The sequence below is a fragment of the Macaca mulatta genome, chromosome 2, assembly GCF_049350105.2.
Source record: "Macaca mulatta isolate MMU2019108-1 chromosome 2, T2T-MMU8v2.0, whole genome shotgun sequence".
In the NCBI taxonomy this organism is placed as follows: Eukaryota; Metazoa; Chordata; class Mammalia; order Primates; family Cercopithecidae; genus Macaca; species Macaca mulatta.
This window is the reverse complement of record NC_133407.1, coordinates 125,719,102-125,743,221: the sequence shown is the minus strand read 5'-3', so window position 1 is coordinate 125,743,221 and position 24,120 is coordinate 125,719,102. Positions and strand designations below refer to the sequence as shown.

Genomic DNA, 24,120 nt, shown 5'->3' with positions numbered 1-24,120 from the left:
AGCTGTGACAGCCAGTAGCCATGTGGCTATTCCATTAGAAATATGGCTAGCCCTACATTTGCAGTGATCATATTTTGGATACATATTCTATTAAATAAACTATACTATTAAAATTAATTTCACTTGTTTCTCTTTACATTTTTTAACATGATTACTACAACATTTTAAATGACGTGGTTTTCTTTCTACCAGACAGTCCTGCTTTAGAGGTTTGGTCATCATTTAATACCGCAACAACAACAAAAACGCCTAGTATCTCCCAAGCACTTCCTGTGATGCCAGGTCCTAGTCTAAGCATTTTATACATATTCCATCATTTAATCTTTACTGTGACTCCATGAGGTGGGGATTATTATCATCATGTTACAGATGAGAAAACTGAGGCACCAAATAGTAGAGTACTTGAGTAATTTGGCCGAAGAACAAAGTCATACGTGGAACCCAGGCAGTTCGCCTCCAAAGCACACAGTCTTAACTTCAAAGAGCTGCTCTACTCTTTCTGACAGATACCTTTGGTTAAAAAAGGGTCATGCAATTAAAACTTTTCTGTCTACTCCAGTTTACTGTCAGAAGAAAAAAAAAAAGATCACACATCTAAAGGTAAACAAAGTAGACACAGTCACACTTATTTATTGCCTTTTTGATAGCACCCACTACAAGCACTTAAGTAAAATTCATGCTGGGGAAAATCATAGGCAATGCCTTATTTTAACCAACAAGATGCAAATAGTCCTGGAAAGGAAGGGTTGGATTAGTTGCCTATGGGCAAAGAACCATCATCTGAGAAGCACTATTCTAGAAGAAAACAAATCCTAGTTAACTGCACCGAAAGCTAATCATCTTCTATGACTGATCATGGACATGTTGCCTGCAGCCATCTCCATGTGTTGTCTGGCTTCTCTGACATCCCACACAAGGGCCGAGAGTGCTGCCATTTTGTTGGGGTGACCCATTTTGTTTGGGTGGCATGATTTCGGCCTGATATTTTCAGAAGATGTGTAGAGGAGCCACGTAAGCCATGCTGACTATGTGGGGAATCCCAAGTCAATGTAAGGTTCGGTTATCAATGCTGTATTTGAATCTAGATTATCACACAAGCCAGAGGTACAAGTGCGCTGGCTGGCAAGGCTGATTTGAATGCCCAACTACAATCACAAAAGGGAACAAAAGAGGAAAGATTCGTGTTTGCCTGCATGTGCTCTGAAAGGCTTCAAAGAAATCCACATCATACAAGTCAACACTTTGTGCTAACCGTTATATTTTATGGTGAATATCCTCAAAATTTACTCGAGTGCAGGCACCCATGCTGGATGAGAGGGAAGAAAAGAGAGAATACAGAGACTGTAGAGAAGTAGAAGAACAAGGGACTAGGAATGTTTTCTTTCTGTCAGAGGCAGACATGGAATTCCTGACTACTTGGCTTTTCCGAATTGGCTGTTCGCCTTTCTGAAATGAACATTCTGTGCTAACTTCAGAAAGAATGTTGGCAGGGTCAGGGTGGGAAGGTCTGAAGCGATAATACTTGGATGGTGAATGCTTTCTTTTCCAAGGGCTGACACAGCTGTGACCTCCACAAAGCCAGCCAGCAAGGATCCAGTTTGGCCACATGAATATGAGCTGTTTTCCTCCCTTGGGAGAGAGAGAGGGACACATGAAGCAGTGTCTGATAAAAGTAAAGTATTATCTTAAGATGGTTTGTAGCAAAGAACCTGGAAAGCAAATATGATTAATTTCTTTTCGGTTTCCCTGAAACGCAATACCTAGAGAGAAGTTATATATTGGAAGGCAAACACAGATCTTACATTATTTCTTCTCTTTGAGGGTATGGGTGGCAGAGAGTGGAATAGTGAGCAGATATTTAAAAAGCACTTTCTCAGAGCCCCAGTTACAAAAATGATCAAAATGCTTCTAAAAGACAAACACTTGGCAAAACATCCAAGCCCCAAACTCTGTCTTTTGTTTCAAATCTGGAGCTGTAATGAAACCCAGCATATGTTAATAGTCTTATTTCTCTCCAGCTAATCAGCGACTCTCTGCCTCTCCTTACATGGAATTCTCCATGAAAAGTAGCCAAATCAGTATTTCTTAACTTCATTATCTCAAACCTTTCTCTCTCTCTCTTTTTTTTTTCTGAGACAGAGTCTCACTCTGTCATCCACACTGGAGCGCAGTGGTGCGATCACAGTTCACTGCAGCCTTGACCTTCTAGACTCAAGTGATCCTCCCACCTCAGCCTCCCAAGCAGCTGGGATCACCAGACATGTGCCACCATGCCTGGATAATTTTTAGTTTTTTTTTTTTTGGTAGAGATGGGGGTCTTGCCATGTTGCCCAGGCTGGTCTCGAACTGCTGGGCTCAAAGGTTCTTCCTGCTTCACCCTCCCAAAGTGCTGAGATTATAGGCACGAGCCACTGAGCCCAGTTGCAAACCTTTCAATCTTTCAAGACAAAAGTATTTATTAATTGACAAAAAAGGAGCTTGAAAAAAAAGTCCCTTCCGCCAACCCTGCATATATAAATATTTGGGCTGTAACTTTATTATTTTTTTTTAATGAAACAATGTTGGCATCACCATTAGGAAGAAAACTCATTTCTTATTTCATTATCTCCTTAAGGCTGGCAGATCCTGTTCTGAAACCAAATCACCAGTCCTTTCTTTATTGTCAGGGTCAGATTAAAAGGAAAAAATATCTGAAAGTAAAATGATTGCCAAAACAGCAGTGAGGCCAAATAAATTTGTTCAGCCTGGCCTTACACGACCTAACTTGGTTAGGGGAGTAGTGTCTCTACTGCCCTTACCTTCTTCCAGGGAACCTGCCCCATTTACCCACTAAGAGGTAACACTGGATGTTTCAGGATGCTATCTGGCACCTCTGGTGGCTCATTCAAAGATGGACATGTGACCTAAGGCCAACCAAGTAGTTGGTTGGTCAATGTCTATTCAGACCCACCTACTGGAATACTTGACCTAAGACCCAGAAGGTCAACTGGTACTAGAACAATCAGACTGGTGGAGGTGGTCATTTCTATGAAAGACGTCCTAAGTACCTTTCAATTTTGGACAGTCTTGGTTAATGGCTCAAATCCACTTCCTTACAAATCCTATCCATTTTTCCAGGCTCTATTTTCGGGAATAATGCAGAAGAAATTTGACACTTTCGTTAATTCAATCCATGCTGAATTTTGTACAACTAACATGTCCCTTCTAAGAATCATCCTCAACCATACATTCAGACCTCATGAGGTGATTTAAAGACCTCTCATTCCCCGGATGGTCCCCCTACCTCTGACATTGCCTCAATCCTATCTCCAATTCATCAGTTCCTACCCACATTTACTGCTCAGCCTAAATCATGCCTTCCCATGAAATGTGCCCAGGCCACACTCAGAAGGAAGCAATACAGTATAGTGATCAGAAACATGGGTTTTGGAATCAGGCAAACCCCGGCTTAGTTTTTGGTTTCATCATTCATTAACCATGAACTTTTGGGCATGTTACCCAATCTCTCCATGCCAATATGTTCTATATGAATACCCATCTCTCTATATTTGTGTTGCCACTGATTAAGTTGACATGTGTAAAGTGCTGAGTAAAGCGCATAGCACACAGAAAGAACTCAATCAATGGTATGTTTTATTTCATTTCTCCACGTCCACAAATCTCTTTCTTTTCTGAACTGTGGGTAGGCTTAGTGGTCAGAGCATGATCTTTGGAATCAGACACCATGGCATGGTTACCAGTTGTGTGACTGTGGGCAAGTAACCTTTTGTGTGGCTTGATCTCCTCTATAAAATGGGGTGTGCACAGCACATTCCTCATTAAGACTGCAGAATGGGGGTACCAATAGCATCTACCTCATGAGTGTGCTGTTCATGAAGATGAAATGGGTCAACATTTATAAAGAGCTTAGAAGAGTTTCTGGCACAAAAGGTCATCATCATCGAGGATAGCTATTATTACCTACTCAAGATTGAATACTTAAACAATACTCAGATTTCCTGCCTGCAATTCTCTTTAGTGAGTTAATTTCATTTGTGGCTAAGAAACCATGTTCCATAGCTTGCAGTTCTTGGGTTCAGAAACATGTTTGTGGGAAAGACTGCAGGAATCAATGACGTGCACAAGATCAAGAACAAATTCGTTACTGGTATACTCTAGCCATGCTGGACTGTTAAGTCAATACAAAACAAGTAAACACAGAAGCCCCACTTGAGGCAGAATATCTACCTGATGGTAAGAGATGGGGACGGGTCTCCGGAAGACTATCCACTCCACTATTTCGCTACACGGTGGTGTGGTCAAGGAACCTGTGTACCGATAATAGCTGCCCAGGGATGCAGGCAGGAGGTCCCGGAGGACGAAAGGATCCAGAAAGGTCTCCTTCTCTGTTAGGGGAAAAGGGAAAAGAAAAGCACAATGGTAAGTCATGCCATTCCGCGCCGCAGACAGTCAACACCCTCGGCATGCTGGTGCCACATCACAAGCCTTATGTTTGTTTATATCCTTAGAAGCACTAGCATTTGGTGGTGGGAGAGCCTCAGTAAACAAAGCAGCATTTCCCAGGGTGTGTTCTGAGGACACCAGCACCACAGTATATTTCAGTAAAAAACAGGTTCCATGATGAACACGGTTGGGCCACATTAAAGTCCCTCCCCCTTCCCCAGGAAATAGACAAAACACTCTAGCATACTAAAATCTCTGAGAAGTCTTGCAGAAAAGAAATGGGCTTGACTTTGTTTAACCCACCCCTTCCCAACCTTGTTTCATCATAGAACTCTTCTCCAATTATCTATGAAAAGAGAGATAATCAGTGCAACAAACTTTGGGATACATAGAGAGACTCATTATGAAAAGAAAACTGTAAGCCACCAGTAATGTGCAATTCCAAAGCTGGCTACATTTCATTATGGTTTCACCCAAGTCGTCTCCAAATCAAAGTGAAGTCTAACCAAGGCACAACTAGAAACTTAAAAAGAATGGCCCCAGGAACCAGCATTCTTTTTACAAACATGGAGGTGTCTTCCCTTAAACAGAAGAAATGACATTTAAGTTCAGATCCAACAATGAAAATATGATTAATCTATGAGGAAAGCAAGGCATGTAATGGGTTAGTGTCTGCTCAAGGTCACATAGCTCCTAAGAAGCAAAGCCAGGATGTGAATCCAGATGTCTTGACACCAGAGACACCACACACCTCTGACTCAGCGGAAGAAGCCACTGAGGTTAGCTATGTGAAAATGCAAGGGTGGGGGCAAACAAGGTGAAGAAAACCATTGTAAGCAGTAGAAACAGCATGAGCAAAGGCTCCGGGACAGGAAGGAACAGTGTCGCAGAGAAGATGAGGAAAATGTCTTGTAATTCTCCCAAGCACACCCAGGAAACTATCTAGCTTCTTTCATGAGTCAGAGAAGGTTCTAGTCTCTACATCCATCTCCAGACATCTAGTCTTGAATTTACATCTGGGATTCTCTCCTCTTCCCTGTTAGAGATGCAATAAGACTACTGGAGTTCTGCTCATGAGGTCCCTTAGCTCCTTCATGGCTTCCACCATGGGCCCTGGGAACGGGGTTCCAGGTGACCTCATAGACACACCTGTGCCTACAGGAATATTATTCCCAAGCCTCATACCTCCCCCCTCCTTCCTTCCTCTTCTCATTTTTATGCAGAACAACTAGTGCAGGCTTTTGGGCAACTGTGCATCCCCAGACGCGAGAAGTCTGTGTAACTAGGGCATAATGCAAAAACCCAACAGAAATCAACTATATTATAATTAAAATTGCAATTTCCTTTTGGAAAAGATTAGTTGAAGAAGACTTAATATTGATTTAGCTTCGCCTATATGCCAGGCACTATTCTGAGTATTTACATGTTGCAAACACTTAAACAGCACTTACTATATGCAACAGGCCCTGTTCTAACAGCTTTATAAGGATACATTTATTTAATGCTTAAAATAACTCCAAGAAGTTAGTCCTATTATCATCCCCAGTTTGCAGAGGCGGGATGCAGAAACAGGTAGCTGGGTTTAGAATCCAGGATTTTATTACTCACATCACTATGCTCTCTTAGTTCACAACTCTATGAAGTATGTGCTTTCTAATACTCGTTTTACAGGTGTGGAAATCAAGGCACAGAGAGGTTAAATAACCAAGCCCAAGCACTAGTGAACAGCGAAGTAACAGCAGTTATTCATGAGGCTCAGAAACCTTGGCTGATTCTCAGAGAGGTGTTCAATTCGTTTTTTTCTAAAAGAAAAATTTAGTATTAACCAATAAATGCAAAACTCTTCAAATCATAGGGTTCTATAATCAAAATTACAAAAACAATTTCTGTTGTACAAAAGGCTAGAAATAACGGAATTGCCCCTCCGCCCACTGGCAAATCTGGGCTTTAATTTAAACCTGGTTACCAGCAGCCTAATGACAGGGGAAATCTCTGCAAGCATGCTTGGCGAGGACTGGTTTGGCCAGGAGGAGAAAATATTTTGGCCTTTGCTTGCTGCCTCTGAGCTTCCTGGGCTGTGTAAACAGTCAACACAAAGCCCCAAGTGATAGAAGGGTGGGTAGGGCTTGGCACCACCAACTGCAAAACTGCCACCTTCATGTCTCCCTCATGTTGTAGGTGAACCTGGGGTCACACCACAGCACACTAACCTGCCTTAGGATCAAGGAATCCAGGCCGAATGGCTAGAGAATCAGAAGAGTTTTCCCCTCGGGGCCCAATCCAACATTAGGGTTGCAGTTAAGCATGCGGAATGCTGATAGGAAGTGACAAGACAACCCTGGCAAACCCCTGGCAGCCAAGTCCCCATCTAAACACACTCTAGGGAGAGGCCACGGCTTTAAAGAGCATCAAAAGATAAAGCAAAAGCACCTGCCACACCAACAGGAGGAGATTAGATTTCAAAGGGGGAACACTGGACAGGGCCGGGCTCTTGTGTAAGTTCTCCGATGGGCTGATGGATTGAGCAGGCATGATGGAAAGTGCGTGTGACCCCTGCTGCAAACTCCAAAGGGCCTCTCTGTTCTTGACCAACACCAGGGCTTCAGAGGCAAGTTCTGGCTTTCGTTGATCAGCACGTGCAGTCAGATCGGTGGTGTGGTGGGTAGACTTGGTACAAGGGACCGGGAGGAGGGCCTGGCTTCACTGCTTATTCATTCCACCACTATTGCTGCCATTGAATCTTAGGACTGTGTGATCTGGAAGGGACTTGGACAGTTCAGCGGCTTAGTTCAGTGGCTTTGGAGGCCAAAGAATGGTCTCTTCAAACAAAATCTTACCCAAGAGCCCAGCAACTCAAATAGTTAAGTCAGCCCTGGTGGCTGAAGCTGAGTAGGGGACCCAGGGACACTTGGAAAACCTTCTATTTAGTCCAATTCTTTGACTTTAGGGCTGGGTAAATAGAAGACCAGGGTGAAGTAACAGACACAAGGTCAAAAACGTGAAGAATACAGAGACTCACACGGGATTCTTTTTTTTTTTTTTTTTTTTTTTTTTTTTGAGACGGAGTCTCGCTCTGTCGCCGGGGCTGGAGCGCAGTGGCCGGATCTCAGCTCACTGCAAGCTCCGCCTCCTCACACGGGATTCTTTATTCAGGGAATCTGAAACAGTATGCCTGGAGAGCAGGAAACATCACTCAGTGCTGAAAACTGAGATCTAACCACTGCCTGCATCAGCACCCCCAGCACTTGTGCATTTCTTCAAGGGTGGCTGAGGAGAACAGATTTTCAGCCCGCCCAGGTTCAAATCCCAACTCCGCTGTCAGCTGTGTGAGCTCAGGCAAGTTATGAAACCTTCTTAGGCTATAGTAGCGAAGATTATAAATAAGTCAATATAAGAAAGGGGTTCAGAAAGAGCTCGGAACACAGTAAACATTGCATACGTGATACGTATTATTCTTACTCTAATTGTTATTACTTTTACTATTATTAGTCCTCTAAACTACCAATGTTTTATCATTTACTTTCTTTAATGCTTTGTGCATATCTTTTTTTTTTTTTAAACTGGATTACTGCTTGTGCCCTTAAAGGCATACCATGTTAGATACATTGTCCATCAGCATGAGCAGTCTAGCATGGGCTTTGAATTAACTGACATTTGATGGCTGTGTGACCTCAGGCAAAGGCCTTAACCTCTCTGAGCTACTTCCATCAGCTGTAAAATGGGAATAATGAGAATATTTACTCTCAGGGTTGCTGTGACAGTTAAGCAAGTTAACAGACAAAAGGGGCTTGGCATAGCTCCTGGCGCTGTAAGCCCAGATTTAACAAGGCAGGCATGTGGCTGAGCACAAGCCCAGCAGAGGTACAGGCTGGCTCACTTTGAGTTTTAAGCTAGGAATGAGCAACAGTTTTCAGTAAAGTACTAAAGAGTAAATATTTTAGGTTTTGCAGGCCAAGAGGTGAATTTGAAGATGTTATGTAGGTACTTAAATAATAAGCAAACTTTCACAACCTTATTAACTGTATTTGAAATGCGATTAATAACTGAGAACAATTTTCAAAATATTTGTCTACCTAATGAGAATAATACGGTTCCTTTTTAGGGGAATAACATTTCACTTAAGTAGGGATTGAATGTAAAAACCATTCTTAGCTCAGGGGCCATACAAAAATAGAGAGTAGAATGGATTTCGCCTTCGGTCGTATTCTGCCGGCCCCTATTTTAACACAAGCGTTGGGGGTGGGAAAAGATTCCCAAATATCAGAAAGTCATCTTGATACCCATAGCCTGACTTGTGGGGGGGGGGGAATTATGCTATATGTTCAGGTGCCCCCATTACTAAATGACAATGCATTACAGAATTAACACGAACAATACATTACAGAATTCACTCTTTTCTCCCCATCTCAGTTCAAGTTGAACATCAGTTTGCAGCCATCTTTCTGAAAATTTCATTGCCTGCTCAGTCCCACAGACAGTGCTCTACTGATAAATGGGGTGCTCGCAATGCTTAAGTACAAATTAGAATCAATTTTAGAAATGGTAGTTCTATATTTCTAGTACTGTCCACCGATGCCAGCTTAAGCCATAGGGGCTCAACTGCCCAGACTCAAGACGTGGTTCCTGAGTATAGCCACTGGGAAGAAGAAATAAAGCACTTTTCAGCTGAAAACGTAAACTCTTCTGTTTATGAAATCTCTTTTTTTCTTTGTATAAATTAGAGACAGATTCTCACTCTGTTGACTAGGCTGTGGTGGTACTGCAGCCTTGAACTCCTGGGCTCAAGCAGTCCTCCCCTCTCAGCTTCCTGAGTAGCTAGGACTTGTACCACCATGCCTGCCTAATTAAAAAACAAAAACAAAAACAAAAAACTAGTAGACATGAGGTTCTTGGGCTGTGTTGCCCAAGCTGGTCTCAAACCTCTGGCCTCAAGCAATCCTCCTGCCGCAGCCTCCCAAAGTGCTGAAATTACAGCTGTGAGCCCATATGCCTGGCTAATAAAATCTTAGTACATGTAGATATCATAAAATGGGGAGAAGTGCTAGAGCTAGGTCCCCTGGGTATGACCAGTCTACTTAAAGGTTTGACTTGAGAAGAGTTATTTAACCTTTGTGTAACTGTTTCCTCATCTGTAAAATGGGATAATAACACTGACATTATAAGGAGGTTCTCAGTATGAATCAAATGAGTTAACATCAGGTGAGGGCTTAGGAGAGCGCTCGACACAGTAAGCATGCGTAAGTGCTTGTTAAATAAGTCTTGCTATAAAAGGGCAATGTGATTCTATGCCCATCCTGATCAGTGCATTCTGCCTCCAACTTTTATCATAATTAGTCATTTGAATTCAAAACATTCCTGTCCCAGCCACTTACTAGTTGAGAAAAATATTTGAAAAACTATTTATACCACCATTCATTCCATTATACCCTAATAGGCAGGTACTGTGCATTACTAGATAAAAGAATTGAAAAGAAATGAATCTTGTATTCCACTTTCAAGGATCCCGGGTGCTATATGCAGACAATATTATATTTTAATAATTAATTGTTCATCCAAGAAAAAGATGAGGAACAGGGATGCTAAATTCAAAGTTATTCAAATTGCAAAAATGAATAATGTATGACTTTTATATTAAATACACACTGTATTAAGTAGTCTACATTTCACCCAACCCTTTCTTTCATTTTTAAGTATTTTGAATGACAATATGAATAATCAGTTAGGGGAGGTTTATTTGGAAAAAGAAATAACCTTATTTGAATGCAAAAGGTTTATAGCTGAAGATGATTAAATTTTTCTTATCAATTAGGAAATTCTGTATGAGGGCTTTAAAGTCATGGTCAACCATTAAGCCCAGTGCGGCCCAGTTATCCTTGCAGTTTCCTTTCAACGTTAAATTATATCTGGCTGATTCTGTTCAATTTCTTATTTCTGATAGCAGTGCCAGGAGGCAATTTTTAATTAAAGAAAATTTGAAAGATTCAAACATGTATAATTGGATTAAAAATGTGATCATTAAAACATTAGATGATAATCAGCTGATTGATTGCATTTCTTGGTGTGTTAATAGCCTAATAGTTTCAATGCTTTGGTTATATAGGAAAAAAAGAAAGCTCTTTATAAAATATGATGAACAATTAATGTATAGAAGAGACCTGTGCAGTCATCGGGAACTGTGGAAATGCACTGAACACCCACTCACACAGACCCCAATAAACAATGTATTACACTGGAAGACTGGAAGGTATTTGGACAGGATGTGGTAGTTTCTAGGGGAAGAAAACCTGAAGCATTCCCTAAACAAAGGACCAATTAATTTTAGGAAAGTGTATGAAAGCCCAAGCTTCTGTTTTTAGCCCAATGATTATTTGGTTTCTTCAGGGTTCCCACAACATTTTTTTTTTTTTTAGAGGAAAAGCAATTAACTTTTCCTTAAATGCCTAAGATCACTGGGGCAGTGCTAGCCTCTGCTTGGTGTTATGTAAGGAGGGAAGGAAGGAGTGGATAGTGGAAAGAACTGGGCATTAAGTCATTAGAAATCAAAGATGATTTATGACAGTGCCACTCAAACTTCAATGTGCATGCAAATCATCTGCGAAGCTTGTTAAAATGCAGATTCTGATCCAGTAGATCTGGGGTGAGAGCTGAGATTCTATATTTTTAATAAAACAGATGCTGCTGGTCTCAGGACAACACCTGACTAGCCACTTTCTACAAGGACTGTATCAAAGGGTTCCTACATCCTGTGCAGCCTTGTTCACTTCTACTTTCTGATTTTTAGGTATAGCCACACTGGCCTCCTTGCTGTCCCATGAGCGCACTGCTCCAGGGCCTTTGCACAGGCTTTTCACTCTGTCCAGAACAGTTCTTCATTACTCCATTCATGGCTGGTTTTGGACCAAATATTCTGCAGCTGTTAGCAACTTCGTCATATTTGAATCACCATTTCTAAATGAGGTCTACCCTGACCTCTGTTTTGCAGATAGCAATTTCAAGGGCAGGATCACTGAGAAGGAAACATTTGATTGAAAGCCTGAAGGCAGTGAGGAAGTGAGCGACGTGGCTACATGGGGAGAAGAACACTCCGGGAAGGGAGAAAAGTCAGTGCAGAGGGACTCTGCCTGGTTTATAAAGAAATGGTTGGAGTGAAGTAAGCAGGAGGGAAAACAGAAGGAAAAGATCAACAGTCCAAAACTTCCCAGGTTTGAGGGGGAAACAATCAGCTGTTGGGTAAGTACAATTGATAATTACATTCAAAATTGAGAAGAGGTGACACAACTGAGTAAAACACTAGACATGGAATCAGCAGCTCTGGGTTAAGTCTAGACCGGCCATGAATGTAGTGTGTAACCTGGGAGGAGTCTTAGGTGTGACAGGAGGGCCTGCCAAACACAGGGGTGAGAAACGGCAAGTTGGGAGGAAATAAAGAGGCTGAGGGTGAGAATCCAGAAGGCATCAGGGAGGTGAGAAGGTATTAGATTAGAACAAAGACGGCCGGGCGCAGTGGCTCATGCCTGTATTCCCAGTACTTTGGGGGAGACCGAGGTGGGTGGGTCACCTGAGGTCAGGAGTTTGAGACCACCCTGGCCAACATGGCAAACTCCATCTAAAGATACAAAAATTAGCCAGGTATGGTGGCGTGCTCCTGTAGTCCCAGCTAGTCGGGAGGCTGGGGCAGGAAAATCGCTTGAACTGGGAAGGCGGAGGTTGCAGTGAGCCAAGATTGCACCATTGCACTCCAGCTTGGGCGACAGAGTGAGACTCTGCCTCCAAAAAAAAAAAAAAAAAAAGATGATAGCAGAGGCCTCCCTAGGGGGAGACAAGAGGGAGTTAATTTTATGATCCAAATACAAGCAAAAATACTTGCTCTCTATAGCGGGGTGTTGATGATCAAAGCATGTCATCCTTCTGTCATCAATAAGGAGGATGAAATGGGAATGACAGCGTGGGAATGGGGCTGTCCTGTTTGCAAAGTAGGGCCATCTGCAAGGCTTCACAGTAAATGATTTTAAGGAACAGGCACAAGACTGAAGTTATGATTGGGTGATGGGGAAATCGAGGTCTCAAAGACACTAGTTTTTCATCTTATACATGAGAGGAAAACAAGGTTTACAAGGAAAGAGGCTGGACCACAGCCGCACCGTGTGTGACATGGGAAGGGTATCTGGATCTCTCTACGCCCATCTTTCTACCACCCTCATTCTGGATCCCTGGGCTCTGGGGTCCTCATCTGCAGGATCAGGTGAGGAAATCTCACTGAAGACTAGGCAACTCTTTTAGCTTTTTATTTTATTTTTTGTGGAGACGGAGTCTTGCTCTGTCCCCCAGGCTGGAGCGCAGTGGCGTGACCTCAGCTCACTGCCACCTCCACCTTCTGAGTTCAAGTGATTGTGTGCCTCAGCCTCCTGAGTAGCTGGGACTACAGGCGAGCCACCACGCCTGGCTAATTTTTTGTATTTTTAGCAGAGACAGGGTTTCACCATGTTGCCCAGGCTGGTCTCAAACTCCTGAGTCAGCTCAGGCAATCTGTCTGCCTTGGCCTCCCAAAGTGCTAGGATTACAGGCGTGGGTCCCCACACCCAGCCTCTTTTAGTTTTTTAAACGTAAAACTAATCCTGACACTGCCCAGCTTAAACTTTTCCAGTGGCTTCTTGCTTCATTTAGAATAAAATCCAAACTCCTCATGGTGGCCATGGGGCCCCACATGACCTGTCTACCTCTGCAGCCTGTATTTTCCTCTCTCTCTCTTGCTGACCACCTACCTGCCTCCTCACCTTGCTGTTCCCTCTGCCTGGAATGCTTCCCCTCCCACCACCCTCCATAGAGATGATTCCTTTTCATCCTTCATGTCTGGGCTCAGATGCCACTGCCTGAGCCCCCCATCTCAGTATGTTTTCTCTGTTATTTATTTATTTTATTTATTTTTGAGACGGAGTCTCGTTCTGTCACCCAGGCTGGAGTGCAATGGCACGATCTCGGCTCACTGCAACCTCTGCCTCCCGGGTTGAGGCAATTCTCCTGCCTCAGCCTCCCGAGTAGCTGGGACTACAGGCGTGCGCCACCACGCCTGGCTAATTTTTTTGTGTTTTTAGTAGAGATGGGGTTTCACCATGTTAGTCAGGCTGGTCTTGAACTCCTGACCGCAGGCAATCTGCCCGCCTCAGCCTCCCAAAGTGTTAGGATTACAGGTAGGAGCTACGACGCCTGGCCTGCTATTAACTTTCTGCATCACACCTTCATTTCCTTTCCAGCATTCCTTTGTTTACTGTCTCCTGCAACAGCTTGATTATTCCACAAGAGCAAAGACCTTGCCTGTACATATATCCAACAGCTAAAACACTTCCCCAGAACACAGTAGGTGCCTAATAATTATGTGAAAAGAGAATGAAGAAACAAACAAGCAAGCACAGTAGCAGTTGATATATTTTAAATAACCAATCGTAAGATGCATCATTATTCCAATACCACTAGTAAAGGTTACATGTTGCTAATTAAACAATGATTTGATATGAACTCAAAGATGCATCTCAATTTTAGAGTTGTTAAAATATGAAGACATGAGAGTCGCAGAACTGATTGACTAAGATACTGACATTATTCAGTAGGACTCACAACAAAGGGCCCCGTCAACTTTCTGAGTCTGGTAGAAGCCAGGTCTAGAGCTTGTTGCTTTATGTGACCACAGTAAAGGTGCTCATAGGGCCAGGTAGCAGCAGCATTGACTCTCATCTGTTTACATTAACTGGGTTCTCTAGCCTCAGTTTACCCTTCACTGACCTGCAACCCAAGACTCCATTCCACACTGTGGAATTTGCCTCAGTTTGCCTCCTTTTCCCAGTTCACACTTATGGTTCAGAAACTGGGTGCCAGGCCCTGGTGTGGCCTTTCTCTAAGTGAAGCTTCATAACCCTGTGAAGTAGGAATCAATATCCTAGTGAGGGCTGAGAACTTACCCAAGGTCACAGGTTGTTAAGACCTGGGTCTCAATCTGTGTGATTGGCTAACATGGTCTCTTTGACAGGTTGTAGGCTCTGTTACAGCAAGATCATGCCTCCTGGCTTTATCCCCAGCACCCAATGCAGCACTTTATAAAGTAGGTCCTTTATACATGGCGAAAAGAAATTGACCAAACTAAGTCATGACATATCTCCAAGTCAAAAGTGGGCAAACTACAGTACACGGGCCAAATCTGGCCTAGTGTCTACTTTTGTAAATGAAGTTCTATTGGTACATAGTGTGCTCATTTGCTTATGCATTGTCTACGGCTGCTTTCAGGCTACCACTGCAGAGCTGAGTAGTTACAACAGAGAATATATGGCTGACGAAGCTTAAAATACTTGCTATCAGTCCCCTTACAGAGAAATTTTGCCAACCCCTGCACTCCTATATGAGGGCAGGGTATTTTTTTAAAAAAGCAACAGGCAATACATGTGAGCATGAACAGGGTCAACTCCATGCAGTGGTGGAGGTGTGGAATTTACTTTTGCCTGTGAAACTCTCCATCAGCAGGCAGAGGATTAAATGCATGCCTCATGGCCTTCCCTACAGGCACAGTCCAGAGAAAATCCCAGGGGCCTATACTATGGCATGAATAATTAGTGCTGTGGGGTCTGAACCAGGTGGCCTGGGAGGGAGAGAGCCCACCTTATTAATCAGATCCCTATCTTCAAGCACCCGGAGAAGAGCAATCCGAGGTCATGAAACAGCCACCTCACTGGGTTCAAAGACATCTAGCCTCCTCCAACTTTATTAGAGGTTTCAGTTGACCAAGGGCAGCATTTTGATTTACGGGTTGATGTTTAAATAAAATGTATGTTGACCTTAATATTTCCAAAGAGAAAGCACATAAAGACTGCAGTCTTGTCAACAATTAAGGAAATGAACATGACATTTAAATTATATAGAGTCATATGGTGACAAAAACCCAATATTATCATTGAACAGTTTCATTGATTGCCTTTCTCCCTTACAGGGTTCTGGTGGCCGTAACTGACATGACGTGTACATTCTTTTAGTTTCCTTTTGATGCTCAGTCAATGACCTAATTCACAAAGGAAAATCACGATATACAAGAGTTAAGTGCTTTTGACAATAATCAGAAAGTTAGTCAATGCTGGGACTTAGAAGCTGGCCCAGCAGAGCAGAAAGAAGTGTGATTCAGAGTTTAACACAACTGGGTTCAAATCACTATTCCATTGCATGGCCAAGATACATTCGCTCCTCTCTCTAAAACCTCACTTTACCTATTTATAAAATGGGATTAAGAATTCTTACCTCACTGTGGTGCCACTGGGATTCAGTAAGATTGTATTTATAGAACGTCCAGGTAGACAGACAGAGGTTACCAGTTGCAGAAGCAGAGAGGCTACTGCTTCTTCCTTTCACCCACTTCCTGGTTCTTTGTCCACTACCTTTTCCCCTGACCTCAAAAGAAACTGGCTACCCAAATCATCATCGTCGTCATCATCATCATCTTCATCATTTTTATTTTGTGTGGCCCAACTAAACCGAGCAATATGCGTTCTATTTTACTAGCAGGGTAGTGATGGTGGCAGAACCCAGAACTCTGCAGTCATTTCCTGTCATCACGTGGTTTCCATATTCAAGTCCACAAGTGACAACAATAATGATGATGATGGGCGGGGGGGGTGGGGGGGGGTTGGTGGCAGTGGTGACAGCTATCACTGAGTGCTTACCATATGCCAGGCATAGTTATATACAGTAAGTCACTGAATCCTCAGGATAAACCAGTAAGACTGGTATTAGTATTACCTCATGATGCAGTTGAGAAAACTGAGCCACAAAGAGGTGAAGTGATTTGTTCAGGTTGTAACACAACTGGATTTCAAACCCACTATGCAATAGTGTCTGTCTCTCCTACACCGAGGTAGCATACATAGAGCATGCAAGCAGGGTAAGAAAATCACACACGGTAGTCGCAAGCACTTTAGCAGGCACTTTTGCAGCAGGCAAATGGAGGTATCTTTTTAAGAGCTCTGTTTGCTCTTCACATCCCACTGAAACAAGCAGGAAAAGGGCATTTCCCTGGATTTCCATAATCCTGTTCAAATGATAAAATACTGACAAACAAGGCAGGCTGAATGAGAACTGGCCTCACATTCAAACCTAATCTAAAAGGAATCACTTTTGAAGTCTTTTTATGTCTTAACATTATTGTTAACAATACTAGTAGTGATAAAATAGAAGTCGCACAGCATCTCATTTCCTGGCTAAGAAAAGAAGTGGAAATAACTTACATCTATGGTGGTGGTTTTGATGCACTGAAATCCAGGAAACGGTGGAAATGGCTTAAGTGTGCCTGTTTCTAGAAGATTTTGAGATCAAACATGTTCTGATAAGCATCAGTCCTTCCTAGATCCTTAACAGACATGAGCCAATTAGCCAAGATCAGGGCGTTGCATATTTATAGCACATTTCAGGAAAGTTCCATGTAATTAAATGCTGGAAACACAAACTTCAAACGAGAAACTCTGTCGCATGTTAAGATGTTCAAAATGATCAGTGAGCTATAGATAATACAGCATTGGTTTTCCCATTCGAAAGGGAGAAAATAATTTGGAGGATTTCTTTAAGTTAAACATTAAAACAGAATCCTCATTAATTCAGTTGAAATGTGATGATATCAGCAAAATGAAAACTGAAATCTGTGTCTGTAAAGCCTAGCAAGTGGTAAGTAATGACCTGAGTGGGTATTTACATTGTCCCAACATAAACAAATTACTGGGTGAAGGCAACATTATTAGTAGAGCTGCTGTAATAGCTACCGTTTAGATGAGGTAGGATTGACAAACATTTTCTTTAAAGGGCCAGAGATTAAATACATAAGGCGGTGCAGGCCAGTGTGTCTGTCACGACTACTCAAGTTTGCCATTGTTGTGCAAAAGTAGCCATAGATGATATGTAAACAAATGAGTGCAGCTGTGTTCCAATGAAACTTTACAGAAACAAGCAGCGGGCTGGATTTGGTCTGCAGATTAGAGTTTGCTGATCACTGATTTAGAGGGCGCTGAACACATACCAGGCATGCCTTCTTCCCTGTGCTGTCCCTGTCTGAACGCATTTAGCAATAATACTCATGAGATAAGCACTTTCATTATCCTCACTTTACAAGGCAGAAACTCGGGGACAGAGAGGCTCAGTAATTTGTACTGGGGTCACACAGCTCCCAAGTTGGAGAGCCAGAATTCAAACCCAGGCCAGCCCAAATTCTGAAGTACTGCTCTAGAAACCTTGTTCAGTTGTGTTCCTAAGAGTCCAACTTCAAGTGAAAAACAACAAAATTCCATTTCTTTAAAAGTATTCCATAATGGAGACCTTTAATAAAGTTCATTCCGAAGGTTCAACGTGAGATTACTCTGCATGCAAGTAACATTAGTCTTTGCACCAATAAAGTCAAGAGCAAAAAAAAAAAAAAAATTCTTCATGAGACTAAAATTTTTCCAAGGACAAGGGAAATCTTGTTCATTTTACCCTCAGCACGTTAGGCAGTCAGTTGATGGAAGGATGGGTGGATGCTATGATTCAGGGAGCTTGGTGGTTCACACACACACAAACAGGCAAGAACCCCTCACAGCAACTCAGTTCTGCTCCATTTTCTTGCTACTGGATTATAATGACATTTCTGCCTCAGGAGTCATTTTTCCCAAAAGTCCCTTGTTCTAGCATTTGTCCTCTTCTTCCAAAGTCCACAAAAGATATTTTCAGCAACTTCAGCCATTTGGCCTCAGATGGCTTATTTCAAGCTTTTGGACCACAGGGATAGTCACAATGGTGTCAGAGTGACAGTGACAGATTATGGTCCTGTTCAGTATGTCTTCACTTGCCCCCTTCAACAAAACCCATATGATGAGTTTCAATCAAGATGGAAAAAGGTAGGTGGGGAGCCTCACAGGGATCTGAGCGGGAGAGGACCTGGAGTCAGGAGAGCCAGTCTGAAGTCAGGAAGACCTTGGTTAGACTCTGGGCTGGGTCACTTCTCATGATGTGACCCTGGGGCAAGTCGCCCAGCCTGTGACTGCTTTGCTTGCCTTTCTATATGATGGGGACCGTGGTGGTTGTATCTCTGAGGGTTTCTGGAGTATGTAGTGATGCCTGCTGGGCTAAGCAGACAGAGCAAGCATGACCCGGCACAGCAGCAGTGAGGCACCCTTTGTGTTTAAACTTGTCACTTGACACCCCATCCCCTTTGTTTCTCATTTCCTGTTTCTAATCTCCACAAGGAGATATTTGCTTTCAGAGTCACCTCTTAATGATACAATTCCAAGCAGGCACAGTTCTTTCATTGGCCTGTAATCAATTTGTGGAGAGAACACACAGCCTGTCAGGGGTAGTTATGGTAAAAAGTTTTTTTAAAAAGTGCTGTCACTCTCTTTTGCTTGTCGTGAGGCCGCTTGGAACTTGATGCGTCCCAGAGGAAAGCAATGTCTGAATCTCTTCCTTTCTAATGTTAATCATTGTCTTCTTTGATTGTGAAATATAACACCCATGCAGAAAGGTGTGCAAAACATCAATGTACTGTCGAAAAATGATCCTGAAGTGAGCCCTGGTGTGTGGGTATGTGACCAACACTCAGAACACGAGAAGACCTTGCCTCCCCCTACCCAGCCAGCCCCTTGTCACTCTCTCATCCACCCCCGGGAAGTCACCACCATCCCCATTTTGAAATAATCATTTGGGTTTCCTATTTAGTTTTAACACCTACATATGCACTCCGAAGCAATAACGGTTAGGTTTTCTCATGTTTTGAAGTTTATCTTTGGGAACGCACAATGTTTTCTTCAGAATCTTGCTTCCTTTGCTTAACTTTACCAATCTCGGATGCACCCATATTGTTGAGTGGGCCATTCCTTCCCATCGTGGTGAAATGTTCTCTTCTACGACCGCACCAGGTCATCTTTACTCAGCCTGCCAATGATGGGCACCTGAGGCATTACTAGGTTTGGGTAATTAGGAAAAACACCAACACAAACATTCTTGCCCACATCTTCTTTTTTTTCTTTCAGACAGAGTCTTGCTGTGTCACCCAGGCTGGAGTGCCGTGGTGCAATCTTGACTCACTGCAGCCTCAACCTCCCGGGTTCAAGTGATTCTCATGCATCAGCCTCCCAAGTAGCTGGGATTATAGGTCCATACCACCAGACTCAGCTAATTTTTGTATATTTTTTTAGTAGAGGCAGGGTTTCGCCATGTTAGCCAGGCTGGTCTCGAACTCCTGTCCTGAAGCGATCCACCCACCTCGCCTTCCCACAGTGTTGGGGTTACAGGCGTGAGCCACTGCGGCCAGCCACATGTCTTCTTTTTTTGAAGACCAGGTTTCGCTCTGTCACCCAGACTAGAGTGCAGTGGCACAATCTTGGCTCACTGAACCTCTGCCTCCTGGGCTCAAGTGATCCACCCACCTTAGTCCCCAAAATAGCTGGGACTACAGGTGGGTGCCACCATGCCTGGCTAATTTTGTTTACTTTTTGTAGAGACAAGGTTTCACCATGTTGCCATGGCTGGTCTCAAACTCCTGGGCTCAAGTGATCTGCCTGCCTCAGCTTCCAAAGTGCTGGGATCACAGCTGTGAGACACTGCGCCTGGTCTATACATCTCTTGGGACACATATATGAGTTTCTCTAGGGGACATACATAGAAATGGTATCTCTTAGATTCATTTTACTAGATACTGCCAAACTATTTTCTGAAGAGTGATCATACTAGTTATCCTCTTACCAACAACATGAGAGTTCCTGTATTCACATCCTTGCCAACACTTGACACTGTCAAGATTTTTAATATTTGACTATTTGGTACATGCTGCTAATTTTTTTAAGCTTTGTGGATGCAATATATTTGGGAAATTAATGTGTAATATATATGGGTTATTCTTTAATTTTCAAACAGTCAAATGAAGAAATCTAAGGGGACCGCATGGCAAATTTTTATATTATGCCTGTACAATCATCCTATAGATCAAGATAGAGAAATATTTTTATCACCCAAGAAAATTTCCTCAGGTTCCTTTTTATTCAACATATTCCTCCACTCCACTGTTCTCTGAGACTGAGTCTCATTCTTTCACCCAAGCTGGAGTACAGTGGCGCAATCGCAGCTCACTGCAACCCCCACCTCCCGGGTTCAAGTGATTCTCCTGTCTCAGTCTCCCGCTACAGGTGCATAACACCACACCTGGCTAATTTTTGTATTTTTAGTAGAGACGGGGTTTCACCATGTTGGTCAGGCTGGTCTTGAACTCCTGATCTCAGGTGATCTGCCCGCCTTGGCCTCCCAAAGTGCTGGGATTATAGGCATGAACCACCACACCTGGCCCCTCCACCCCACTATTCTGACTTTCATCACCATGGATTAATTTTGTGGATGGACCTGTTCTCACACTTTATATAAATGGAATCATGTACTATGCACTGTTTTGCTTTTGAGTGACTCCATAGTTCATTATCTGTAAGTGCTGCATAATATTCCACTGTATGAATAGTCTACAACTTCTATATCTATGTTCCCACTGATGGACATTTAAGCTGTTTCCAGTTTGTGGCTATTATGAATAAGGCTCATATGCACAAGTCTTTTGTTGATATTTTTCTTGGGGATATACTTAAGTGTGGCATTTCTGGCTCAGAGGGCGGGGTGCATGTGTAACCTCAGCAGAAACAGGCACAGGGTTTTCTGAAGGGGTGGAACCAAGTGCATCCCCAGCAGGGGAACAGTGCAGGCAGCACCATACCCTGGGGCTGGTTTCTTTTAAAACAGTGAATGTGTGGCTGGTGATGCAACAGCAACTGTATAAGATGAAGCCGACCCACTGTTCTAGAAGGAATTCAGAGGACTGGTCTGAAGATGACGCTCTGTTACTCTTCACTATAGAAACCTCAGTCCCAGCAGGTGGAATATGGAAAGATGAACGATGTGGAGTTTCTTAGACAGCTTTCACCACTCTCTGGAAATGCTTGGCAGGGCAGTCAATGCATATTTTCAAATTCACTGTTATTTCTTCCCTTTTTGCTAGAGGCCAGGAGTGACAATAGCTATTCTAGGACTTTGTCCTTAGATTTGGTGAGGAGATGATGAGTATCCCAGGGCAGGGGCAAAAAGGTGGAAGGAGACCCCCAAAGGTGAGTCGAGTGAACAAACTAGTCACATGAGAAAGCTGGTCTGGCAAGGAAAGTTTTAATCTTGTCATAGTCACAACTGCCACTGCCGTGTTTTGACAAGAGAAGCTTGCAAGAGCCTCATTTTGTGATACTAATAGAAGCGAGTTCTCAGGTGATAATTTATTTGTCCTTTCACTGATAGCTTTCTTGGAAGAGCCAGGGAAGGGAAGACAGACAGAGAGAGAGCAGCTGTCTAGCTTTGACCAGCAGAAGATTTTGTTGTGTCTGTGGCAATTTCTCTTTTTTTTTTTTTGGCAGGGGATTTGGGGGAGGGTGGGGACAGAATTTCCCTCTGTTGCCCAGGCTGGAGTGCAGTGGTGTGATCTCGGTTCACTGGAACCTTCGCCTCCCAGGTTCAAGTGATTCTCCTGCCTCAGCCTCCCGAGTAGCTAAGATTATAGGTGCCCGCCACCATGCCTGGCTAATTTTTGTAGTTTTAGTAGAGACAGGGTTTCAACATGTTGACCAGGCTAGTCTCGAACTCCTGACCTCAGGTGATCCACCCACCTCAGCCTCCCAAAGTACTGGGATTATGAGTGTGAGCCACTGTCTGTGGCAGTTTCTGACTATCCCCCTCACATTTCCTATGAAAGAAAACGAAGCCTAGGCTGGGCACAGTGGCTCACGCCTGTAATCCCAGCACTGTGGGAGGCTGAGGTGGGCGGATCACGAGGTCAGGAGATCGAGACCATCCTGGCTAACACAGTGAAACCCCGTCTCTACTAAAATTACGAAAAATTAGCCAGGCGTGGCGGTGTGCGCCTGTAGTCCCAGCTGCTGGGGAGGCTGAGGCAGGGGAATGGTGTGAACCCAGGAGGTGGAGCTTGCAGTGAGCAGAGATCGCGCCACTGCACTCCAGCCTAGGCGACAGAGTGACTCCGTCTCAAAAAACAACAACAACAAAAAGAAAACAAAGCCTATTACACCTCACTAAGATGATATATTCTCCAGGAGAGGAAAGTGACAGTGGGGGAGGGGTGGGAAAAGAGGACAAGCAGATAAAATACCAAGCAATCACCAGAGGCAAGTTTCCTATCAGGAATACAAAAGTGGTCCGTTTCAGAGGACTGACACAAGAGGATGATGTTTTGAGGCCTTTTGACAGTATATGCGTATGTACACAAATAGCCTGCTGAATTTTCCTGGGGTGAGTACTATAAAAAGGAAGAGAAATTATGTATTCCAGCAACATGAAAAGAAAAAACAGATGCCTTTTAACTGACACAGGACACAATGCACATACACTCGATCTTAGCCGAAAGGACGAGAAGCGACGTATAATGCGCATACCTTTTTTTTTTTTTTTCCTGAGACAGTGTTTTGCTCTTGTCACCCAGGCTGGAGTACAATGGCGTGGCCTCAGCTAACTGCAACCTCTGCCTCCCGGGTTCAAGTGATTCTCCTGCCTCAGCCTCCTAAGTAGCTGGGATTACAGATGCGTGCCACCATGTCTGGCTAAGTTTTGTATTTTTAGTAGAGACGGAGTTTCACCATGTTTGCCAGCCTATTCTCAAACTCCTGACCTCAGGTGATCCACCTGCCTCAGCCTCCCAAAGTGCTGAGATTATAGGCATGAGCCACCATGCCTGCCCCACACATATTTCTTAACACGGATCAGTTAGGTAAAACCGTTGATGCAAATAAGTTGGTGCAAAAGGAACTGTAGTTTTGTACTGTTCAAATTTGCAACAATGATATTGGAATGCATTCTTCAATAAATATGGTTATGTTATACATCATTTTAATGCACCTATTTCTTGCTTTGTGTTTTTGCTAATGACTTAGCACTTGCTGTTTATTTTATATTTATTTTAGACTATGGAAATGACGTTAGACAAAAAGCAAATTTGAGCAATTTTCTTATTCGAGTTCAAAATGGGCCATAAAACGGTGGAGATAATTCACAACATCAACAACGCATTTGGCCCAGGAACTGCTAATGAACGTACAGTGCAGTAGTAGTCCAAGAAGTTCTGCAGAAGAGACAAGAGCCTTGAAGATGAGAAGCGTAAGTTGACAACAACAAGTTGAGAGCAATTCATTGAAGCTGATCCTCTTACGACTATAAAGGAGGTTACCAAAGAACTCAGTGTTAACCATTCTATAGTAGTTTGACATTTGAAGCAAATTGGAACAGTAAAAATGCTCGAAAAGTGGGTGCCTCATGAGTTGAGCAAAAATTAAAAAAAAAAATGTCATTTTGAAGTGTCATCTTCTCTTATTCTACATAACAACAATGAATCATTTCTCGATCAGACTGTGACATGTGACAAAGAGTGGATTTCATATGACAACGGGCGATGACCAGCTCTGTGGCTGGACTGAGAAGAAGCTCCAAAGCACTTCCCAAAGCCGAACATGTGCCAGAAAAAGATCATGGTCACTCTTTGGTGGTCTCCTGCTGGTCTGATCCACTACAGCTTTCTGAATCCTGGCGAAACCATGACAACTGAGAAGTATGCTTAGCAATTTGATGAGATGCATTGAAAACTGCAGCCAGCTT

General features: G+C 43.2%; 1 protein-coding gene across 2 annotated transcripts in view; it reads right to left on the bottom strand.

Moving 5' to 3' along the window:
- The window catches only part of PTPRG (protein tyrosine phosphatase receptor type G), a 745,340-nt gene that overhangs the window by 134,896 nt on the left and 586,324 nt on the right, over positions 1 to 24,120 (bottom strand). For both annotated transcript variants that reach the window (XM_015130516.3, XM_002802749.4), the window contains exon 7: positions 4,228 to 4,385. In XM_015130516.3, coding sequence (XP_014986002.3) covers positions 4,228 to 4,385 — 158 coding nt within the window. The remainder of the gene's footprint in view (positions 1 to 4,227; positions 4,386 to 24,120) is intronic.